This window comes from Galleria mellonella, unplaced genomic scaffold (assembly GCF_026898425.1).
Source record: "Galleria mellonella isolate WM207_F2 unplaced genomic scaffold, CSIRO_AGI_GalMel_v1 utg33, whole genome shotgun sequence".
NCBI lineage: Eukaryota > Metazoa > Arthropoda > Insecta > Lepidoptera > Pyralidae > Galleria > Galleria mellonella.
This window is the reverse complement of record NW_026442079.1, coordinates 12,775,777-12,800,827: the sequence shown is the minus strand read 5'-3', so window position 1 is coordinate 12,800,827 and position 25,051 is coordinate 12,775,777. Positions and strand designations below refer to the sequence as shown.

Here is a 25,051-nt window from a genome sequence, read left to right as displayed (position 1 = left end):
CACCCCTTCCTTTCCCGTGGGTGTCTTAAGAGGTGACTATGGTAGGGCGAGTGATGGGCAGCAGCGTCCCTCTTAAAACATCTCTAAAAGCCTAACTGCGGTTGCCAACCCGCCTGTCAAGCGTGGCAATTACTGGCAAAACTCGTCTTATGGGGAAGACAATATATTATTATATATTAATTATTTCTATTATAAACTACGCAAGCAAAGCCGCAGTAACAATATTTATTATAGCAGATGTATTGTTCAATTTAAAAACCTATCTTCTCGGCCTCAACCTATTTCCCTTTAAACCTTTGTAGTTATTTCCAATCGAATTTATCATTACGGACCAACTGAGGTACGTTCATTCTCACCTATCATCTCACCAGGGCCGTAGTTGGACCCAAGTTTAAAGTAAGGCAAAAAAAATTTTTAATAGGGCAAAAGCCATAATTAAATAACTTTGAAAAAACGAATGTAATTGACTTATGACCTTTCATTTTAAGATAGGACATTGGGCCTTTCAAGGTAAGGCATTGCCCTCCAGCTACAGCCATGTCTCTTACTGGTACTCTGCCAGCATATACATGCAGAATAAACAGAATAACCATTCCATTTTCACCCATTAAAAGGAAACCTTCCAAACAAACCTTATAAAATTTCAGAGTCTCGAAATGAGGAGCTTTTGTGTACAAAGCGCACGAGAACTCAGATTACGTCGACAAAAGAGCGTCTCACGAGAAAGACAATAACATTTTTCACCATTAAAAAACGTCGACAATTCATAAAAAATGTAAATTGCGAGGCACGACCGCCATTGTGCCCGCTGGGGGCGCGGTGACTCGTCTCAGACCTTCCGCATTCAACTTTAATGAAATAGGCATATCTACTTCATTCGATAGTCCGTCGAGTTTCATTTCAGCTTTCAATAGGCAGTTTTAAAGGTCTTTTTTAGATCTGTATTTATCGGAAACTTTTATACAGGCGCAGTTTTATCTCTCAACAGTCATTTGAGTATATTTAACGATACTCCATTAGAACGTCAATTTGAAAGCAATAACTACCATTAAAAAGATGTTAAAATGCTCTTAATCCTATTTTATCTATTTGTTTTATGATAAATGAGCAATTAGTAGTTTTCCTTGCGCATAATGTTCTACAGTTACATTATTGTAACTATCATTATATATTTATTTTTAAATGGTTTTTATTTCAGTATATTTTAAATTGTATATGGCATTAAATATTTCAGTAGGTACAAATATAACTTTTTTAGCCATCATCCATCATATCAACCTTTAACTGTCCACTGCTGGACATAGCCGGGGAGGCGTATGTCCAGCAGATTGGGGGGGGGTCTTGCCAGTAGTTGCCACTCTTGGCAGGTGGCTTGACAATCGCAGTTAAGCTTTGGAGATGTTTTAAGAGAGACGCTGCTGCCCATCCCTCGCCTTCCCTTAGTCGCCTCTTACGACACCCACAGGAAAGGAAGGGGTCGCCTATTCTATCCCGGTACCAGACGGAATACCTTTTGCTACGGTAAAATTAATCTAACTACTTGGAGCTAATTCCACTAACTTAGGCGTTACGACGTAATAACAAATATTCAGAGATATTTTTGTATAAATTATATAAAATTAAAGCCGGAATCTTGTGTTTACATTATAACATTGTTAATTCTTACTTAAGAGCAAAATACTCGTAACAAAATTATTATAGGCGTGCATTTCTTTACGGAATCTCAGCGCCATCTACAATCCGAGACATTATTTGATAAATAGCCCGCCCGAGCCAAGAATACTAAACAGAAAACGGGCAAACAGGAGCGTATTTGCATAATATTCAAATAAGTGCAAAAATCCACGCGCCCACTGTCACGGGAGCCGAGTAATCTTAGTCATTAGAGAGAACATATTAAAATTTATAAGCGCCAGGGGACTGTAAAGAGTTGTTAACACGAAAATGATTATAGTACGCCCCTCGACGGCGGTTTGGACCGTTTACCCTGGCTATCGGTCTAAAATATCTACACAGTACAATTGTCGTCAATTACGACTCCATACTTTAGATGGTATCGTGATAAAATATATATCAATAAATCATGCTACAACTGGCCTGATACGCGTATATTGATTTTTTTAATGTTTATTGCATAAGCGAAAGGGTGGGGCGTTTGTTGTTTTACAATTTATATTCATTAGCGGCGAGCGAGCGCCGGGAGAGACTTCGGCTAGTTACGGATTTCGTGTCGGCGACCAGAATCGAACTCGATTCTCAAATATTATTGCAGGGGATTGATTTTTAAGCGCTTTAGGAAAGTTGAAAATTTTGTATTGAGCATTTTTTATTATGTATCATTACGCGTTATTTACTCAAATATAAACTGTTTATAATAACTTTTTTATAGTGTGTGTCCTATTGGATTTTTTTTTTTTTTTTTTTTTGTTGTTTTTTTATGGAATAAAATCTTAAAATTATTATTAAATAACTACGTTCAAATAAATGTATTTAGGTTCCGAATGCACTAGGCCTAAATGGCAAGGTAAATTAATTTAAAACCAAATATATGTACTTAAATATTTCTAGCGACCCGCCCCGGCTTCGCACGGGTGCACATTACATCACATCACATTAGAAACCTCTAAAATTATCAGTGTTTCTCTACTATATTATTACATGCATAATATGCATATTATACATATAAACCTTCCTCTTGAATCACTCTATCTATTAAAGAAACCCGCTTCAAAATTCGTTGCGTAGTTTTAAAGATTTAAGCATACATAGGGACAGACAGACAGCGACAGTGACTTTGTTTTATACTATGTAGTGAAATACATTTGTGATTTTATTTTTTACAATAAAATAATTACGAATACAATACATAAGTTTACAATAGTTCCATGTTACTTACATACTAATTAATTCCATTTAAAGTCTATTTTTACTTGTATATAATCTAATGCCTTGAACGAATTAACACAAGTATATTCAGCCCTGGGGGATACCTTAAAGTGTTGTCGATGAGTGATGACGCGATGGTATTAGTCGATGACATTAGTTCTCCCCGGGAAACGTGACTCATCACAACATCAACGGACACCCCGCTGGTAGTGTAGTGTTAGTTATTCGATGCATTATCTATTTACTGAATGATTTGTCCATTTATTGCTAGGTATGGTTTGAATAAAAAAATATATAACAACATTACAGACTCATTCCGAATTTGCATGCTTGCAAATTATACATACAAGCCTTCCGTATAAAATATCCAAATTACAGTGAAACCCGTATTAGAATTCGTTGTGTGGTTTATAAGAAGTGAGCCAAGAAACAGACAGACGCATACAGTAACATTTTTATACTATTTAAAAAAGATATATTCGTATCAAACCAAATATACTAAGTTATCTCTAAATTACAATATATAATTTATAGCAAACCAGACTTTGTTCTGTCGAATTTACAATTTATATATTTGTAGCAGAATCAATAGGCTTTGTTATATCGAATTTATAATTAATATAATCCTAGTAGACTCAATAGACTTTGTTCTATCGAAATTACAATTTATTTATTGGTAGCAGAATCAATAGGCTTTGTTCTATCGAATTTACAATTTATATATTTGTAGCAGAACCAGTAGATTTTATTCTATCGAATTCATAATTTATAAAATCCTAGTAGACTCAATAGAGTTTGTTCTGTCGAATTTACAATTTATATATTGGTAGCAGAATCAAAAGGCTTTGTTCTATCGAAATTAGTGTTATATGAATATATAAAATTAAACCCAATAAACTTTACATGATATTACAATTTATATACTACGAATAGTAACAGATCCAATAGACTTTCTACTGTCGAAATTATATTTGTATATTAACAGTTGACTCGACAAATTTTATCCTGTGTTGATTTCATTTCATAGAATAACAAAGTATTCTTATACCAATATATGTAAATAGAGATACTCATAAATCCAAAAATGTATTGTGCGGGGATCGAATCCGCAATCAGTGGAAAGTAATGCGGTAGAAGGTAAAAAGAGCAAAACCTAAATTAACATGTTACGATTATTTTATTAAACACTTTGTAAACTGCTCCCCTTTAAAATCAAACAAACAGACTTATTATCAACACTAGTAAGCCAATAAGCCAAACCAAGTACTCGACAATTCTCACAGGATCATCCCCATTCAACAGACCCTTCGCAAACAAACAATTATTGCACAATCAATGGCCACTCACGGGTAGATAAGTATAAATCAGCGTTCATAATGCAGCGAACGTCGAGTGACAACTTAGTTTCGTTGTCTGACAATAGATGGCGTTTTGCCACGCGAGCGCCAGTGATGCGCGCGCGCACCCCGTAAACATTGCGCGTTTGTTATGGCGCGCATTTCATGGGAACCGTGATCTAAACAATGTATGCTTAATTGTGTATGAGCACCAGTAATGATGATACTCCCCTCTCGCGCTGAGATTTATGCGTTTACCATGACCGTCCCAAAAGTGGCCCGACATATTTATTTTCTACGAATAAATTGCTACAAACATATTGCGCGGAGTGATACGCAATGATAAATTACATTTTTTAGCGTGGGAGAAACGTTTTTTTTTTTTATTTTATAGAATCTGTTTTCGGTCGATTTCAAAAAGAGACGATTTTAATTTGTTTGTATTTTTCCTGTGACCGATTTTAGTACATCTTTTTTTTCTATTTGAAATTGTAATTTTTATTTATAACCAAAATTGAAATAAAAAATATGGAGAACACAATACTTGATATATCTAACATTATCTTATTAAAATAAATATATATTTGTCCACCAGGCTCAGAGAAATTATCAGGAGGTCTCGGCAAGGGTTACTCCACGCCGACTCTGTCGGACACACTGCGCGCTACAAAATGTACAGGTAAGTGCATGGGAATGTATTGAAAATAAATAAAAAGATCATGCGACTTTACTTAAGATACGGAGCGCATTTTGAGAATTTAAAAAAATGTATTTAATTACAATATTATAAAAAATATTATTGCTAAACTAACTTAATAATGATAAAATTTATTTATTTATTTTTAACTATAACATTTAAGTCGATTGGTATACACGTATGCCTGTAATTACTAATAAACTGTCAATTTATCTCATATTGGGTTTGCTGGAGGAAATCTCTTTTAGAGATAAACTCGGTTTTTAATCGTTTTTCCTTTTTGTATACAATAAAATATTATAAAGAGGAATGATTTGTGTTTTTGTGTGTATGTTTGTAATGAATAAACTCAAAAACCACTTTGCAGATTCCAAAAATTCTTTCACCATTAGAAAGCTACATTTACCCTGAGTAACATAGGCTATATTTATTGCTAGAAAAGATTAGGGATCCTTACTAAAACTTTAGTAACGTAACTCAAGGTGTAAAAAATGCTATAAAATATCTTTCATCGCGTGCGTTGCGGTAACTTTTGGTGATAGAACAAAAGTATGTTCTACAATATTAAAGAAAATATCAATAACTATAAAAAACTTCGCGATACTATATGTCCAACTATTATCGTTAAGTCACAATAACCACTTTTTAAAATGTTGTAAAAATGTTTACCCGTGTGAAGCCGGGACGGGCCGCTAGTATACAATAAAGAAAGAAAGAAAATCACAAGTGGCATCATATTCATACGATCGGCTTTCAAATGCAGCGTTGCATTATGGATGCCCTTGTTAGCAGTTTACCAGGCGTTACGCCATGCTAACTTTTGACATAACCAAATTTTTCATTGTACGAAATCACAAAATAACTACCATGCCTAGAAACAGACACTCATTCGTCAAATTTAATACTGTCTGCAAATCTATTTTGTTTATTACAAACTATTTTTATATTTACAAATTTACAAAAGGAAAAGACATAATAATTGCGTGCTGCGCGGTTTTAGAGATGTTTCCTCCCACGAACACTCAGGTTGTGGAATGAGCTCCCTGCCGAGGTTTTCGACAATCGTAATTTTTTTAAATCTACTGCAGGATTCGGAAAGTTGTTGTCTGTTGATCGATTCTATAGTTTATAGACAATTGATTCTATCATATCGATATATCGGCATCATAACAGTTATTCGATTCTATTTTTAGAATTAATTAATTTTAGACACAACCAAGTTACTATTGAAACTGAAAAAAAAAAAAGATTGATACGTACATTTTTAGAAACCGCATTATTTCTAAACGGACAAAATAAACTTTTTGTCCGTTTAGTTCTAATAAAATCATACTGCAAATAGTAGAATTACATAGTAAAAAAAAGTCCGTTTTTTTTCTGTCTGTAGTGTGATAGAACTAAATCCTAGAACTTAACGGATATAATCACATCTTTTAATCAATTGTACATGATAATTTTATGCACTTATACATATGCATATATATTTATCTATTTACTTATTTACATATTTATTTATTTATTCATTTATTTATTTATTTACATATTTATTGACAATAGTGTTTAATGTATTTACATTATTTTCACTGGTACCTTTTCTGCACTGGATTACCCAAATTAAATTATTTTCTCTCTAACTACACTGGGTTCGCTGGAAGAGATCTCTTTCAGAGATAGGTCCTTCCTTGCTAACAAGTTGTTAAACTAATTGTCGAATATATTGTGTCGAATATACTGTTTAAGTGCAATAAAGAATATATATATATATATATATATATATATATATATATATATATATATATATATATATATATATATATATATATATATATATATAATCTGAGTTTATCGAGTCTTAAGTCTTAAAACACAAAAGTTAGTTATCAATATTAATACTTCTGTACTCTACCCTTATTTGGTATATCAACTTAAACATGTAATCGTCAAACAAACAGTCATTAGACCAAATAAATATATCAAAATGACTATTCGTGTCAAAATGGTAACAAAACAAACACATAACGCACTGATGTATATAATTAAAAGTAATAACACGATACGATCAGAGAATAGTGAAAAAAAAATCGTGGTAAACAAAACCGAGCACGCAGCCACGAGAAATTTGCCTATTAGTAACACTAAAAATGACAATCTGATATCATTATCATTCAGAGAGCGTGACTAATGTGGCACGGTGTACAATACAAGTACTATTCAAACGCGCCACCGACCGAGATGAGTTCAGCGAGGCCCTCTGAGAGAACGGCAACTTTTAATTGTCCCCATCCTTTGAGGTCCTTTGAGTTCACGCTTCGGCAACTCCACTTAGTCTTTGACATCGACAAGTTAAATGTAGTGAACTATTTTTTTGTTCATCAGCCCACAAAGACAGTAATGGTTTGGAAACTGTACAAACTCGTGAAAGGGAATTTTGACCCTTGATTACTTGTATTAATCGATATATATATAAATATATATATATAGTCGTATAAAATGGGCCACCAAAAGGAGGCCTTTTCCATCAATGTTTATAAGAGGTCACTAAATTTCATACCAGCAGTGTTCTTCTTAAAACATCACCAAAGGTTAACCGCGGTTGCCAATCGTGGCAACTACTGGCAAACCACCAAAGAGAGCATCTACATTCAGCAATAGATAGTTAACGTTTAATATAATAATATCTCTCGCTAGCATCAAAACCCTTGTGAAGTCTTACTATCTCTCTTTTTGATTATTTTCTCGTGTTTTCTCTTCATCTTCCACTTTCACGATTCATGATTGATGATGAATCATTTCTTACCAATCCAATGGTACTTGTAGTCAAATATTCTTTTTTCAAAATATATAATATTGTTTGCATATTATGATTTTTATTTACCTTAGGTTTTTTTTTTTTTTATACAACAAGGCAAACAAGCTGACGGCCAACCTGATGGAAAGTGGTAACCGCTGCCTATGGACATAAAAGAGTATACTGTTTCGCCCATAACCCGTGCGTTACAACTTTGTCCTGATTTCGACCTAAAAATACCATGCTTATTAGTTTCGCGTCCTGATTTATCGATTCTAAAGATGGCAACCCTATCCGTAACTAAAACCCTGCACGCGTCGCCATGTTACTGAAATAATTAAGAGCCCTCCAGATACCATTGTGACCGCTTTTGTCTGATACGAGCCCTATTCGAATATATTTATTACCAGCGATGTGATCCGACTGTCGCACGAGTAGACAGATTTTCGAAAATCAAAACGGATAATAAAAAATGTTTCAGCCAGTTCAAGTGATCGGTTATATTGTAGCATTTTATATGTGATTCGGCAACACGCGAAAATTACTGCACCAAATTGAATGCGGTTCTCACAGCTGTATTCGTGAAAGTGAAAATTAAAAAAAACCTGATGTATGTTTTGCTTTGATACACCATCTGGCAGTAATTATATATATAAATAATAACTACACAAATAAATTGAAACCATAAATTTTAAACTGAAAATCTTTTTTTTTTTATATTTTATTTTATAGACTATTGTACACACTAATTATTATAGTATTATATATAAAAATATGAAAGAGGTAATCAAGTGTACAAAGGCGAGCTTAACTCTAAAAGAGTTCTCTTCCAGCAACACCCAAAGTGGAAAGGAGCATCAATGTCAGCCGGTAGAGAGGTATACAATACTGTGATAATTTACAAACAAAAATATAATACATATTTTAAATTCGTATTTCTATTAATTACAAAATATAGCACTATTTTTTTTTTATGAGACGACAATGGAATTGTAACCCCGTCTGCGCTATCGGTATACACTGACGGGGCAACAATGAGGGATGGTGGATGAAGATGAAGCAGGCCAGTTGGCCAATCGTGACAAATTTATAAGAATTGATCGCGGCGGTTTCCAAGGGGTACCTCCAAGGGTTCCCTCTAGAAACCATCGTGAAGAATCGGTCAGGTCAGGTCAGGTCATCGTGACGAAAGCAGGTCAGGTGCTAACTGACCTGCGGGTCTACCATGAAATGTAATCCCGAAATTTCGGACTCAATTTCGTGTTTTTGTTTATACCAAAATCGGACCAATAAATAGAGTTTAACATTTCGTTCGTCATACTCGTACATCCTATCATAAAAGTCCAAAGGAACAATATTTTAACATTTTTAATATTTCCAAACGGCATGTATTATGTAATTTTAACATCAAATTTGTTTTTCGTTTGGCTCCGAATTTTCGGTTAACATTTCATGTTAGGCCCTCTGCTTTCATCGTCACCTATCATCTCTCACTGGTGCCCTGCCAGCGTACACTGATAGCACAGATGGGGTTACCATTCCATTATCGCCCATGAAAAAAAAACTCTGTGTCCTCGTTGCGAATTCACGATTTTTTTTTATTACATAAAATTTGCATTTTCCGATTGCAAATTTCGTATACATCGATATGGGTAATCTCTCATTACCCACGGCCCGTTGTTCCGGTCCCCCGGCAGTCTATTAGACAGTCAATCATCCTGCCATTCGGTTCCGGCCGCGTCCGTGTCGGTACGCGAACTAAACGGCTGGGTGGCCGGCCCGGAGCGTTGCTTAATTCGTCGCGAATTAGCGCCACCTAACGAGAGATACGCGTGAGAAAAAATATCGCTTCAATTAATGTTTTTTTTTTTTTAATATTAATTTTCAAAATAAAAAAAAAATAATTAGAAAGGAATGTTAAGTTCGCAGTTACTCAATTTTGTATAATTTTCTATTTTTCTAAATCCTAGACGCAAGATAATTTTGTCACTAATCACAATATGAATAAAGAGGGGGGGGGGGCGATTGTTAGTAATTCGGATTACTAGTCCCATTACTAGCAATATACCCTGTCAGGTCGGCCTCCACGTGGCCTGGAAACCATCGTGCTGAATTTGAAATATATTTATGACGATGGGCTAACTGACCTGCTCTTTCATTTTTATTTATCATCCCTCACTGATGCCCGTATACCGAGTGTATACCGATAGCGCAGGCAGGGTTACCATTCCATTATCATCCATTACCAGATTTACCAGAGGGAGACTTTGTACAAAAGTCGATTGCTTGGGTACCTCTGTCCCATTCGTGTTTCAACCGTGAAGCAGTTGTGATTGCATGGCTGTGTTTCAGTTTGAAGGGTGGGATATGGCGTGAATTTACAGGGTACAGAGGAATAACACCTGAGTCCTCAGGAATAGCAACGCATGGGGGGTATCATGGGCGAAACAGTATACTCTGTTATGTCCATGGTACTGCTCATGTCTATAGGCGACGGTTACCACTTTCCATTAGGTGGGCCGTCAGCTTGTTTGCCATTGTAAGTTGAATAAAAAAAAAATAAAAAAAAAAATTGTATAAAAAAACCAGAATTTATGTTTCTGCAAACCCCCGGGAACTATGTACTTACATAATACTTGTGGCTTGTAAAACTGTTAGATACTCCATGTTTTTATGTCCTGAATACATAAAACGATCAGGTTTTATGAAAGTTTACCATAAAAAGCTATTGGCACAACTGAAATATAATTTGTGTATTTTATTTTATCATATATATATATATATATATATACACACACACACTAGTTTTCCATCAGAAAAAAAAAATAATAAAAATCGGTTCAGTTGGTTACATAATAGCGTAACGAAGAATGGGAGAAAAGTAAAATAAATATAATGAAATAAAATGAGTTTATATGCGATAAACAACCTTAAAATTATTAATAAAAGTCACATAATACTATTATGGCATATATTTACTTGCTTTAAGCGATTAAACCACTTTCTTATTGATAGGAAATTTTATTTTTTGCAATCAAATGGAAATCAATTTTATTTATGTTCTGAAAATGGTAAGCGTCGTTCATATCATCCATGGTATTCCACATTTGATGCCTCTACTAAGGATTAAGGTCTACCCCCCTCGCCCTCCACCAAAATATATGTCGTAAATATTTGCCGTGTGCTCCCGGCATAGAATAGACCACCCCGTCCTGTCCCGTGGATGCTGTAAGAGATAACTAAGGGAGAGCGAGGGATGGATAGTAGCGTCCCTTTTAAAACATCGCCAAAGCCTAACTGTGATTGCCAATCCGGCTACCAAGCGTGTGAATGTCTGGCAAAACCTCCCAAGGGGAAAGCTTATGTTCAGCAGTGAACATTTAATGGCTGATCCTTCCTTAGTCGCATCTTACGACACCCACGGGAAAGGAAGGGGTGGCCTATTCCATTACCATTCCATTATCGTACATAAAAAATAGCCTTAAGCCGCAAGGAATGGATTATTAATATTACGGACTACCAGTCCCATTGCTAGCAATATACCCTGTCAAGTCGACCTCTACGTGCCCCCCCCTGGAAACCGTCGTATTGAATTCAAGGTGTATTCATCACGATGGCCTAACTGACCTGCCTTTTCATTCTCATCTATCATTCCTGACTGGTGCCCCACCAGCGTATACCGTTAGCGCAGGCGGGGTTTCCACTCCATTATTATTCATTAAAAAAATAGCCTTAAGGCGGCCCTGGATAACATGTTGTGTTTGCGACACATGTTTTTGTGAATACTACTGTCGCGACATCTATACAAGCAAAAGTCACGTTTTTACACACGGAGAAGAAATAAAATAGCCTCACTTGTTCGTTAACTTGCATTCTTTCAATTTCGAGCACAGATAACGTTCTAAACAGGGAGTCTACCATAAAATGAAATTCGAAATTTTCGGACTCAATTTCGTATTTTTGTTTATACCGAAATTGTCCAATAAATGGAATTTAACATTTCGTTCATCATAAATCCTACTATAAAAGTCCAAAGGAACGATATTTTAACATATTTTTTATATTTTTAAACGGTATGTATTATTTAATTTCAGCATCAAAGTTGCATTTCGTTAGATCCCGAAATTTCGGAAAACATTTCATGGTAGGCCCTCATAGATTTCGAACGATCCCCGAACAACATGCCCTCTCTCATTTTTAAACGGCTTGAAATGAAAGAAGATTCTCAATTGACCGTATTTTTTGTGTAAGACATTTTAAAACTACTCTACTATTTTTTGATGATTCTTTTTGCAATCGGCAGTCTTGACTCTCATGTTGATCTTACTTATAATAATATTATTTAGATAGATTTTAATTTTTTCATTTGAAACAAAATCTTTAATTATAAGCGTCTTCAAACCAACTCGCAGTTACACTATCGTTATACAAATTTTTACTATCAATATTTATATAAAGCATTTAATGCACTGCTATTACCATTACGAAGTAATCACTGACTCACTGATTACTAATGCTAATAAATTATAAGCGGTATCAATACAAACATTAAGATTACAAACTATTCGTGTGCCGTGATCCCTCTAATGCCACCCTTGGCAAACTTTATTGACCGAGACAGAGTTAACAAAATAAATGGCTCAAATTTCTACACCCGTAATGAATACATAGGAGGGTAGATGAATAAATCATTGTTGCATTTTGGACTGTACCAGCAAGGGTGGGGTTTGAGGTATAGGCGGCAGCGGTTAAAATACACAATATGGTGTTTATTAGTGTGTTACCTTTTAGGCTTTCTCGGTTCATGTTGTTTATTACAGTACTTCTTTAACAAATAAAAAAAAACTGATAACGTTTTTGTTCAATTCTATTGAAACATATTATAAGCTTTTTGTTTTCAATTGACTTCACGAAGAAGGAATATTTTGTTATGTATGTAGGTATGTTAGCTCATAACTCCTTTAATTCTAAACCTATTTAAAAATTAAGATAGATACCTATAGTAATTTTATCAAAATCGGTTCAGCAGTTTAGGTTTTCTCAAAATAACTGATTTAGTCAAAATTGTAGTCGATTTTTTTGATCTGTTAATTCCTGTCTTTGATAAAACTTAAAATACACCATTTAAACATTGTCCTGTTATAAAAATTAACGCTTTAGTTCTGATTTCTTTAGTAATTTAATCGATTAACGAGTAGTTTAGTAAAAAAATACACTACTCAACCGATACAGAATAAAGTTTTCATGTTCATATGAATTTTGACCGTTTACATTTATCATGTATTTAATTTTAATACAATACCACAAATATATGATTATTTAAGAACTCATTAATGTTATTATTTACAAACTATTTATATTACAAATAATAACATTTTATGATACAATTATAGCTACCAATGCCTATAAAATTATTTATCGCCCTCATTATTGAGTTTAAATAAACAAATAACAATTGTTATGGATTTGTTATCTTTCTATAAATAAAATGATATTCCTTTCAAATAAATATTTATATTTATATATCACTTAAATGTATAAGAAATAATAATGGTTCTCTAGATTGAGTGGAAGAAATCCCTCCAATAGAGAAATCCTTTTATGTACTTTGTCATACTTTCCCATTCGTAACCTATTTTTATTTTTTTCTAATATAATTGCGCAAAGGAAATACTTGATGTTATGTCGTATAAGGAGATCTTAGATATGAGCTGGCTGGAAGAAATTACCTAAAGTAGTTGCCTTGAAAAGAGAAAACTCTTAAATAAAAAAAAACTGTGCAATAAAGTTTACACATATGAACAAATTTTTAATACTATATGATGGTGAGTCCTCGCTGTTTTCGGTCACAGCGATCGCTTTGATTCCGCTATTAATAATTAATTGTCCGCATAGGGAACTATTAGATTATTTGTTGGTGGCGTTAATGTGCTTAAAAAAGCCAATCCTTTTAACTAAAGTTTTTGTAAATAGCAAGCATGAAAACACACCGTCGCTTTTGTAATTGTAATATTTTGCTGCTGGTGGTTAAGCTTTTATTTCGTCTCTATTTGCGTCAAGTTGAGAAAGACGTGAAATTTCAAAATTATTATTTTTTTATTTTTGTTAGAGCAGTGGTTCTAACAATTATCGTATATTGGACATCCGAAATAAACGAACGTTTAAACACGCTTATCATTGAGCGAGGGCGATAAGTGGACTTATCGCCCTCGCTCACTCTCGTAACTTGTACCATACGAAAGAAAAGCGGCACGCGTCGCTACACCGGATGTCGATGACGAGCGCGTGCGCCGACGATTCCAACGCTCAATGGATCATACGGAGGCGCACTTAAAACATTTTTATTGTAACCCGCCGGCTACCATTGTCAGCTCCCTTCTTTCAAGACACCCCCTCGTTATGCGAGATTTTGATGCATAATTAGAAATTTTGTATCTAATTTATGAATCGAAATTTCATAATCTGATATCAAAATATCAGTATGACTGGGCGTTTATATGTTTAGTATGTATGATCAATATTTAAAACATTTTTTATAATTCTTAAAACAGTAAATAAGTAGCCGACTACTTTTTTTTTTTTTTTTTTATGCCACTTAGAATGGCAAACAAGCTGACGGCCCACCTGATGGAAAGTGGTAACCGTTGCCTATAGACATGAGCAGTACTATGGACATAACAGAGTATACTGTTTCGCCCATGATACTCCCCATGCGTTGCCACTCCTGAGGACTCAGGTGTTACTCCTCTGTACCCAGTAAATTCACGCCATATCCCACCCTTCAAACCGAAACACAGTCATTACCTGGTACTTATTTACCTGGTGGAAAACGGTAACCATCGCCTATAGACATTACCATCATTATGGATATACAAAATGCACTGTACTGTCCATGCCATGATAATCCTCGTATGTTGGTATTCAGATATAAACTGTATTCTATATGCTGCCTTATTCTAAAATACAATTTTGATTTCTTAAAATAATTTGCATGTTTTAGTTATATAATATCAACTTTTTATTTTTATAAAAAAAAAATAATGACATTTAATAAGTCTAGTCCTTATTCTTTGGCAGACATCACTTATGTCATCTTTTTTAAAGATTTATTTTATTTTGTTAAAATTATTAAATTTATAATATTAATGCAAATAAATACACAAATATGGCTAACAAAGAATATTACGAACGCTGGTTAAAAATCAAAGAGCAAATGAAGACAACTCTATCTGAAGACGAGAGACTTAATGAGTTAGCGACATTGTTTGTCGGCATCAAACCGCAGGCAACTGCTGTCGAAATAGTTGCCAGAGTGTACAGTAAGTATTGTGAACTCTACAACAAACTCTGCGATTGTTACGACCAAATGGAGCAAGTTCAAAGACGACAATATATAAAGAAGATTATTGATGCTGTAACTTGCAGGCTGCTTGAGCTGAAACGCACTTTGGAAGAAGTCGAAGTTTTCGAATTCACTTATCCAGATAATGCCTTGCAACAATTGCTAATGGTGCCACAGGACATAAAAATCCTTTGCCCATTTTTCTATCCATTTGAAATACGGCAACAGGAAATGCAGTACATTATAGATCAAATATTTGCTGGTAATCGAATTGGTGATCCCACTCCAACCCCTTCTGAAATTAAATGTAAGGAAGAAGAGCGCTTGGAAGAAGAAAGAAGGAAACAAGAAGAGAAAGATGCTGAAATAAAAAGAATGATTGCCATGGGAGAAGACATATCACTCTCTGACACATCTGTTGTTCTTTCTCCCCAAGAATTAGAAGAAATAAGATTGAGAGAAGAATATGAAAAGCATATTAATAATATACAAAGGATGGAAAGATCAAGATTGGTGACAAGAAATAATGTACATAAACGTAACAAAGACATAAATTTATACTTAGAACTGGCTGGAATAAAAGCTCCACAAGTAAGGGAAGAATTAAGAATTAGAGCAGCTATGTTTATTCAAAAAGCATATAGACGTTTTATGGAAATTAAAAGAGAGAAAAACAAAGATATTCAACTCAGACAAAAACTTGGTATGATAATGCCTTCTTGGTCTCCACCATCTGCATATATTCAATTAGAAAAAGTTAAAGAACAACGAAGAAATTACAGGCGTAAGTATTATGAGAAATGGATGGAAGAGAATATTAAGGAAAATGCACGCGTTTTGAGATTACGTGAAGGTGATATAATGGAGGATATATCATCAGAAATTAGACAATGGTTTCAGGAATGGTATCATGAAGTAAGACTCTTTGACGAGTTTCCTTGGCCCGAAGAAGGGGGATCCATTTTAGTCGTAAAAGGTGAAACATTTACTATAGAAGAATACATTGATTGGCGAACAGCAGAAGAAAAAAGGTTGAAAGCTGAAGCTGAAGCGCCGAAGACTAAAGAACAAATAAAAGCAGAAAAAGTTGCTGCACGAGAAGAAAAAAAGCGACTAGCATTTGAGGAAAAGGAAAGAGAAAAAAAACGGTTACTAGACTACAAAAAAACAAGACTCAATCCCGATAACGATCCTGGTATATACATAAGTATTGGTAAAACTTTGGAACACCTACAAAGTGCGTGGTTGGACTATCAAAATCAATGGCAAAGTATTGACAATGCGGATCCTTCCAAGGATGCTGTAAAGGGTTATATTATGCAACTCGTAACAGAAAATGCTTATAAAGACGTACAACTACAACTTCGTCCTATAGTGGATGAAATGATGAAGTTAGAGTTGAATTTGTTGCGGAATTCTCTTAAAGCTGACTATCTAGCTGCAGGTATTGCCAAACCACCACAAAGTAAAAAAAGAAAGAAGCCCAAGAAAGTGAAACCACCGAGGCCAGACAAAATTAGCCCGGCATCAATGTTCCAACAACTAGTAGATGAAGGCATTGTAAAAAAATACCCTCGTACTACGCTTGATGATTATTGGGGAGATCGAAATTACGCTGCAGCTGATATGAGAGCTGTGCTCTGGACTCCCTCCTTCCCACTACCTTGTATTGGAGATGTGAGAGAACAAGTAAGAAACAGATGTCTCTTGACTCTCGGTTCCTCGTGTCCTAATGCGATAAGAACTCAACTGCTCGTAGGCCCTCAAGCTGCAGGTAAACGAACTCTAATACATGCTATAGCAACTGAAACAAATTCTATTCTTATAGATCTTTCACCGATGAATGTGTATAATAAATTCCCTGGACCGAAAAACTTAAAAACCATGTTTACATTTGTGAACAGAATAAGCAAACTAATGCAGCCCACTGTGATCATGGTGGACAATGCTGACAAATTATTCTATAAGAAAGTTCCAAAGGAGGAAAAAATATTCGATCCGACCAGATTACAAAAAGACTTTTATAAGGAAGTGATAAAACCTATTCAATCAAACGATAAAATATTAGTACTTGGAACAGCTACAGAGCCCTGGTTTGCCAAGAATCCCCTTATGTATAAATCGTTTCCTTCCCTTATTCTCATTCCGAGAACTGATTACGGAAGTCTATCACTGGTACTGACGAAGATTCTTATGAAATACCATGGAGTTGATCGTGATTTTAACGTTCATTCAGTGGCGCAAGCTCTGCGAGGTTACGATATAAATACAATAAGGAAAGCAATAGATAATTTGATGGATGGAAACCGAGTGGCACAGCTATATAATAAGCCATTAGATCCAATGGAAGTAGTTAACGCGGTCTTAGACTTTAAAGGTGCAAAGTTCACTGACGCGGAAGACTTTGAAATGTTCCAGCAGTGGTACAACGGTTATTCACCATGGGGCCAGAAATATATGGATTACTTGTTGATGTTAGAGTCGCAGTACTTATACAAGTTGAAGAATGACAAGAAGAAAAAATAATGATGTTATGATCATTACCACAGCGTTCTTGTTGGCCGTTTTATTTGGGTTATCTTTTACAGTACACTTACTGTAATGTTAAAATAAAAATATTGCAGTTTTTTTTCTTTGATTATTTATATTATATACCACTATATATATGTAAAATCCTCGTGTCAAAGTGTTCGTTGCCATACTTCTCCACTAAAGCTTAACCGATTCTGATGAAATTTTATTTGTATAGTCGATAGGTCTGAGACGAAGTTGTTTTCTATTTTTTCCTAGAAATGGCAAAACAATGTTTGTGAGGTCAGCTAGTATTATATATAAGCCGTGTGGTCCTGGCATAAAATAGGTCACGCTTTCTTTCCCATGGATGTCGTAAGAGGTGATTAAGGGAACGCGGGGGATGGGTAACAGCATCCCTCTTAAAACATCTCCAAAGTTTAACTGCGGTTGTCAATCCGTCTGCCAAGCTTGGCAACTACCGGTAAAACCCCTTTGGCCTATGTTTAGCAGTGGACAGTTAAAGACTGATATGATTTATATATTGCAATAATAAGTTTCAAGTAAACCAAATACTAGTATTAGAATTAAATTAATCAATCTCAAACGTACCAGTCTCTTAGAACACTCCTTGGATTAATGATTAGAATGATACCCTTTCACTCAATACATCATTAAAATGCTAAAAAAAAATTATCCGTTTGTATGTTCAAACTGTAGTCGAAACCAATATTGTATTCCTTTATTCAAAAAAAGAAGACAATTCTCAATTTAACTTTATCAAAAATTTTTTGATAAAGTTAAATTTATTTCACAAAAAATTAATTGCATTGTACGAAATATTTTTGGAAGCACAATACCAATTTTTATAATTCTTTTGTCAATCAATCGTATTTACTACCATGATACTCTTTTTCAGGTGATTTTCAGCAAATGAGATGTCTAATTTCTGTAAACTTTTTTGATTTTGTGTCTTCAGAAAATTTATAGTTACCAAAAGGCATTTTTATTAAAAAAAAATCTTCTATATTTCATCGAAGACGTCGGTTTCTCTGAGGGCTCTAAGTTGAAACCATAGTTGAAAGATCCAATAAAATTAGATAGGCGTCGCAATTGCTGAAAATGGACCTTTTAATTTAGTATGCTTGAAGTCGTTGTCGTAACATACAATATAAAAAAATAATCATATCAAAAACATTTAATTCCTTGCCAGTTAAAAAATTACTTAACACAAAAAGTAACAAAAATTATATAATAAACTAAAATATGCAATATTTTTTATTAAATTTTCTTGAAATAGCAGCACCGTCGTGATGCTTATAGAATATTCCTTAAAGGGGCTTGCTCGGAGGTGTGCTAAATTATAACTGCTACTACATTATGCCACCCTCGATTTTGACAATTCTATGAATTAGTGATAGAGGGCGCTAACAACGAAGCGTACTTTTGTTCAATCTACATTTTATAGATAGAGGGCGTTATTTGTAATTTATAAAATATTCCCTTGTTTAAGCATTGATTTAGTTTATCAGAATACAATATATATTTAACAATTTTGTTAAATATATTACTCAGATATGTATGCTTTGAACCTGTAACTAACTTTTCTCATGGTTTCACGCGTAAAAATTTGTTTTAATTTTTTTGGGAATTTAGATTATTTAGCAGTTGTACTACAGATATTTTTTTTAATGGGTGATAATGGAATGGTAACCCCACCCGCGCTATCGGTATACACCGGCGGGGCACCAGTGAAGGATGATAGGTGAGGATGAACCAGGTCAGTTGGCCCATTGTGACAAATTCAACAAGAATTGTTTAAGATGGTTTCCAGGGGGAACGACGTGGAGGTTGACCTAATAGGGCATATTGCTAGCAATGGGGCTATCAAACTCCATTGCTAACAATCCCTTTACCCCAATGTTAGATATTGTTATACTCTACCAGAAACATCAGTATAAATGTTTAGGAGGAGTGTCTCCTTCTGAGGTTCCTGGTAGATACTTGACAGTGGTCAAGCACTGTTGAAGTACCATAAATCTATAATTTTAAATAACTTCATAGTTGAAAAATACGTGAATAACTTTTCAAGAAATAATATACTGCTAACAGTCTAGCGTTGGGAAAAAAGGGATTGTTAGTAATGTAGACTAAGAGTCCCATTGCTAGCAATATACCTAACCAGGTCGACCTCCTCGCGGTTCCTCCTGGAAACTATCATGATTAATTCCAGATGAATTCATCATGATGGACTAACTGGCCTGTTTTCATCCTCATCGATCATCCTTCACTAGTGCTTCGCCAGCGTATCCCGTTAGCGCAGGTTACCATACCATTTTCTCCCATCAAAAAAAAAAAACCCGATTAAATTACTAAAGAAATCAAAACTAAAGCGTTAATTTTTATAACAGTATAATGTTTAAATGGTGTATTTTAAGTTTTATCAAAGACGGGAATTAACAGATCAAAAAAATCGACTACAACTTTGACTAAACCAGTTATTTTGAGAAAATCGAAAAAAATAAAAAAGGAGATTTCCAAATAGGTTTAGAATTAAAGAAGTTATGAGGTAACATACCATTCCATTTTCATCCAATAAAAAAAAATAGTCTAGCGTTACCATATATGGTATACCAACAGGCGCACTACGAGGTTTGTCCGGAAAGTACGTATAAAAGTTTTTTAAAAATTTTATTTTACAATTATTCAGGTAAATCAATTTTATCCCCTTCAAAGTACTCCCCCTGTGACATAATGCACTTGTGCCAACGCCGTTTCCACTGTGAGAAGGCTCCTTGAAAGTCCTCTGGTTGTAGGTTTCTCAGCTGCCCCGTCGTAGCTTTTTTTATCTCATTTATGTCCCCCAAATGCCGCCCCCGAAGTACCAATTTGGTTTTTGGGAACAAGAAGAAGTCACACGGGGCCAAATCCGGCGAATAGGGGGGGTGTTCGGTCACCGTAATGGAATTTTTACTCAAAAACTCACGGAACGATCTTGGCGCAAATTTTTTTCATTTGAAGTTCGTTTCTTAGAATTTCGTGGACCACGGTTTTGCCCAAATTAAGCTCTTCAGCCACCTGTCTGACCGTTAAACGACGGTCCCCATTAACACAAGTTCGAATTCTTTCCACGTTTTCGTCGGAATGTGAAGTGGAAGGACGTCCTGAACGTGGGTCATCTTGAACGCTTTCTCGGCCCTCTCTGAATCTTTTTAGCCACTTGTGGACGGTTGGTTCCTTCACAGCATCATCCCCATAAACTGTTCTGAGATCGGCAAAAATTTCACGGCCATTCTTGCCGAGTTTCGAGAGAAACTTGATTACGACGCGCTGCTCTTCAACGGAAGCGGGCTCCATGCCGACGGGGTTTCGTTAAGAGGTAACTTCACAGATGGCGTGACAAGCCAGTTCGCACCGCACAGCGGTCAGACCAGAACTGAAGCATTGTTAGGGACATAAGGAAGGGGTCCTGCGCTTACCTGGCCTCCCCACTCCTCTTTCTCGCATTCCAGAACACTTTTATACGAACTTTCCGGACAGACCTCGTACATGAAAGTATTTCATTACATAAAATATACATAATAATTAGTATATATCATTATGAGGTCGTGTGGTCTCGTCATAGAATGGACCACCCATTCCTTTCCAGTAGGTTTTTCTTTACAACACAGGGGGCAAACGAGCATAAGGCTCACCTGGTGGTAAGCGACTACCGCCGCCCATGGTCACCCACAACACTAAAGGCATTGCAGGTGTACTGCCGGCCTTTCAAAAAGGAATATGCTCTTTTCTTGAAGGTTATGTTGTCGTATCGATTCGGAGATACTGCTACTGGAAGTTGATTCCAAAGAGTGGTTGTGCGTGGGAGAAAGTGCCTTGAAAAACGCACGGTGTCACTTACCATCAGGTGAGCCGCATGCTCGTTTGCCCCCTGTGTTGTAAAAAAAAAACTACTCGACGGATTTTAACGAACCTTGGTACAATTATTCTTCATACTCCTGGGCAGGTTATAGTATACTTTTCATCACGCTACGATCAATAGGAGCAGAGCAGTGAAGGGAAATGTTGGGAAAACGGGAGAAGGTACTCTATTTTTAAACTTCCGTCGCGTGTGCAGCGTTAATGGCCACTTTTTAAAATGTAAAAATGTCCACGCGTGCGAAGCCGGGACGGGCCGCTAGTATGTTTAATAACAGAAGTAAGAGAAGTTTCAGCCAAATCGTATGATGACAAGTAACTGAAAAATTAATGATAAATTTTGAACACATACTGAGTCTCCCTAAGTAAGCGAATCCAGGTATCGTGTTAGTATGTTTATATGTACCTCTTTTACATTTTTAAATCACGTTTTTTTTTGTAATAAAATATGTAATAATACTGGCCTTATAGCGGCTGAATCTCCTTAAGTAAGCGAATCCAGGTATCGTGTTAGTACGTTACTGAGTCTCCCTAAGTAAGCGAATTCAGGTATCGTGTTATGTTTATATGTATCTTCTTAATTGATTTTCAAATCACGTTTTTTTTTGAAAAAAATATGTAATAATACTGGCCTTATAGCGGAGGCCTATGTTCAGTAGTGAACACTTAATGATGAGATACGATGATGATGATGATGATCACTTCTATTTCATTTTAAAGATCATTTCAGATCACTTTGTTGTTAAATTTCATTTCCCTGTAATAAATAAAAAACCTATAATAATTTCAATAGATGACTCTGCTAGTCCTTCTTAGAAATATCATCGGACAATGTTGAAAAACATATAAAAACTTTGTCGTTTTTATCGGAAATATAAATAACAAATAAGACTTCTACCTAATTTGATTTAAAAAAAAAAACTCTTTTTTTATATAAATTTGTGTGGCTGTTGTCGTATGTCCTAACATTGGCAAACTTGAAACTATTATATGAGAACATAGATATAACTTAGTCTAAGTGCCTATTTTTCCATTTAAAGTTATATAAAATTGTAAAAAAAAAGATATTTTCAATTAAACTTTACATTTATAACTGTAACAGAGATATAACCGTGAACCATCTTAGATATTGAACAGCAAACAGCACTGAGGAAGCCCCGCAATCCGTCACAACATCGTGCAATAACGCAAACCCGAAAGTAGATCGGCCATAGGTGGCCTGAACAATGGTCGGGTTCCTCCCGAAGCCACCGTTACCGGCTTCACCTCCGGACCCTGTCTCCGTTACTCGCCGCCATTTCCGTCGAGTGCCCGCCCGCGGGTGGAGGGGGCAGTTCCGACGTCTAACTACAATAGGCCCTTTATATCTTCCTACCGCGGTGGCGCTAATCTACTAACTGATAATATGATTAGTTCGCCGTTCCGCTTTTCATATGTAAAACGTTTTGAAATGCACACTGGCAAGGGTGAGAGGGGATTGTTAAAAATTAGCACTTGAATTATTTCACATGTGAAATTTCATATGAAATGTGAAATCATACGTTTATCTAGATGCGTCACTTCAAATTATAGCTGTTAATGAATTTGCAGATATTTTATTTATTTATTTAATTTATTTAACACAGTTTTTTGCACCAATATTAAAGGACTTGTTGAAGAATTTTCAATAAGTGTAGTGTAGTACAAAAGGCGGTTTTATTGCTGAGCAATCTCTTCCAGATAACCTTTGGGTAGACGGAATTAAAGAATAAAAAGGTAGGTGGCGCATTAAAAAAATCTAAACGTGTGTAAATAAGCACATTTATATAAATATGTTTATATATATATATATATATATATATATACAACATTAACACACATAATTTGGTAGGAAATAAGGAGGAATAAATATTATAATAATGAATAATTCTAAACTGATAACAATCGAATGGTAATCCAGCATACGGTATACCTATATATATGTCCTACCGGTATACACTGGCTCATCTATCACCACTCACTGGTGCCCACCAGTGAGTGGTGATAGATGAGGATGAAACCAGATCGTCAGTCCGACGGATTCAACAAGAATTAATCACGATAATTTTTAACGGAATCCGTGTAGAAGCGATCTGACATTTTGCTAGCATTTGATATTAATGTTACTAACAATTCCTTTCCCCCCAAAATGAGCAGATAGTAGCTGTGTTCAGATTTATTTGTGATCCATCAACTGCGTCTGGTCAGTAGTGAAATGAAATCGCAGCAGACAGCCGATTGAGCTCGAAAGACTTCACGTCACTATGTTTATGTCGATTCGTTAGCTTTTATCATAAAAATCATAATTCATATTTCACATTCAACATTTATTATTTAAAGAATGGAATAGAAAATATTTATTGTCAGAAAAACACATAATTATAACAGAAAATACAGAAATATTACATATACAAGAAGTGTCTCATATTAGGCCAAAGGATGATGCTGTGAGTGTCTCAGCGCAATGTGTACAGCTGCACAGCGCTGCTTCTCAGCTGCTTCTCAGCTCTCTTTTAACAAAATATAACAAAATACAAACGGGTACAACTGCCATTGACTGTTACAAGAATGTGTAACAGTCAATGGCATCTATGGTAATGGCATAATGGTCCCTTTATGTTATAGGTATTATTTATTTTTTTATTATAATTTCTTCATATTTATAACGCTATTAAATAGCTGCCAAAAATAAGTTCACATGATTATGATATTAGAGTCCAATCGTTGTGTAAACGTAAATAATTTCATTTCATTTATCAAATAGCAGCGATTGCGTCATTACATGGTTGCGTTAGAAAATCACACTTGTTATTTATCACATGTGATAAAGCTGTAATAACATACTATGATTGTACTAAATGATAATAAATTAAATGTAGCTATAATATCAAAGTCTATTAAAAAACTATTAAGATTTGAGGTAACTCTAATTTGGTACGGAGGCAGTTTTTGGTCTATATTATCTAGTCTAGTTATTAACTTCACAGGATTTACGACGTGTGTTCTTTTAAACCTGTTCAGTTTATCATACCATCATATCAGCCATTAATTAACCGTTGAACAAAGGCCTTTCCCATAAGGAGGGTTTTGCCAGTAATTGCCACGTTTGACAGGCGGATTGGCGACAACAGTTGGGTTTTGGTGATGTTTTTAGAGGGACGCTACTACCGATGACTCGACCATTAATTTCTCTTAGTCTCCTCTTACGAGAAAGAAATGAATTATATACATACATATCTGTTTACCAAAGTAACCGATATAGCCCGAAGGATCAAGCTAAAGTGACAATGGGTTGGTCACATAGCTCGAAGAACAGACAACTGATGGGGAGAAAGGTTCTTGAGTGGCAATCCTGTACGGGCAAACGCAGTGTAGTACGACCCTCCACTAGATGGGGAGATATACTGAAATGCATTGCAGGGAGTCAGTGGATGCAGGTGGTTCAGGATCGTTCCTTATGGCAGTCTATGGGAGAGGTCTGTGTCTAGTAGTGGATGGATAATAGCTAAAATGCTGATGGTATTTACCTAATAGTAATTACTCCAAGTTGGTAA

General features: G+C 35.2%; 2 protein-coding genes across 2 annotated transcripts in view; both read left to right on the top strand.

Annotated features, from left to right (window-relative positions):
* LOC113520502 (DNA-binding protein D-ETS-3) overlaps positions 1-25,051 on the top strand; it is a 116,701-nt gene that overhangs the window by 4,462 nt on the left and 87,188 nt on the right. The window contains exon 3 of the mRNA XM_031911523.2: positions 4,819-4,902. Within this exon, the coding sequence (XP_031767383.2) occupies positions 4,819-4,902 (84 nt within the window). The remainder of the gene's footprint in view (positions 1-4,818; positions 4,903-25,051) is intronic.
* Positions 14,793-17,619, top strand: LOC113520731 (IQ and AAA domain-containing protein 1-like). Its single transcript, XM_026906142.3, has one exon. It carries the CDS (start codon positions 14,874-14,876, stop codon positions 17,574-17,576), a length of 2,703 nt encoding a protein of 900 aa, XP_026761943.1. The 5' UTR covers positions 14,793-14,873; the 3' UTR covers positions 17,577-17,619.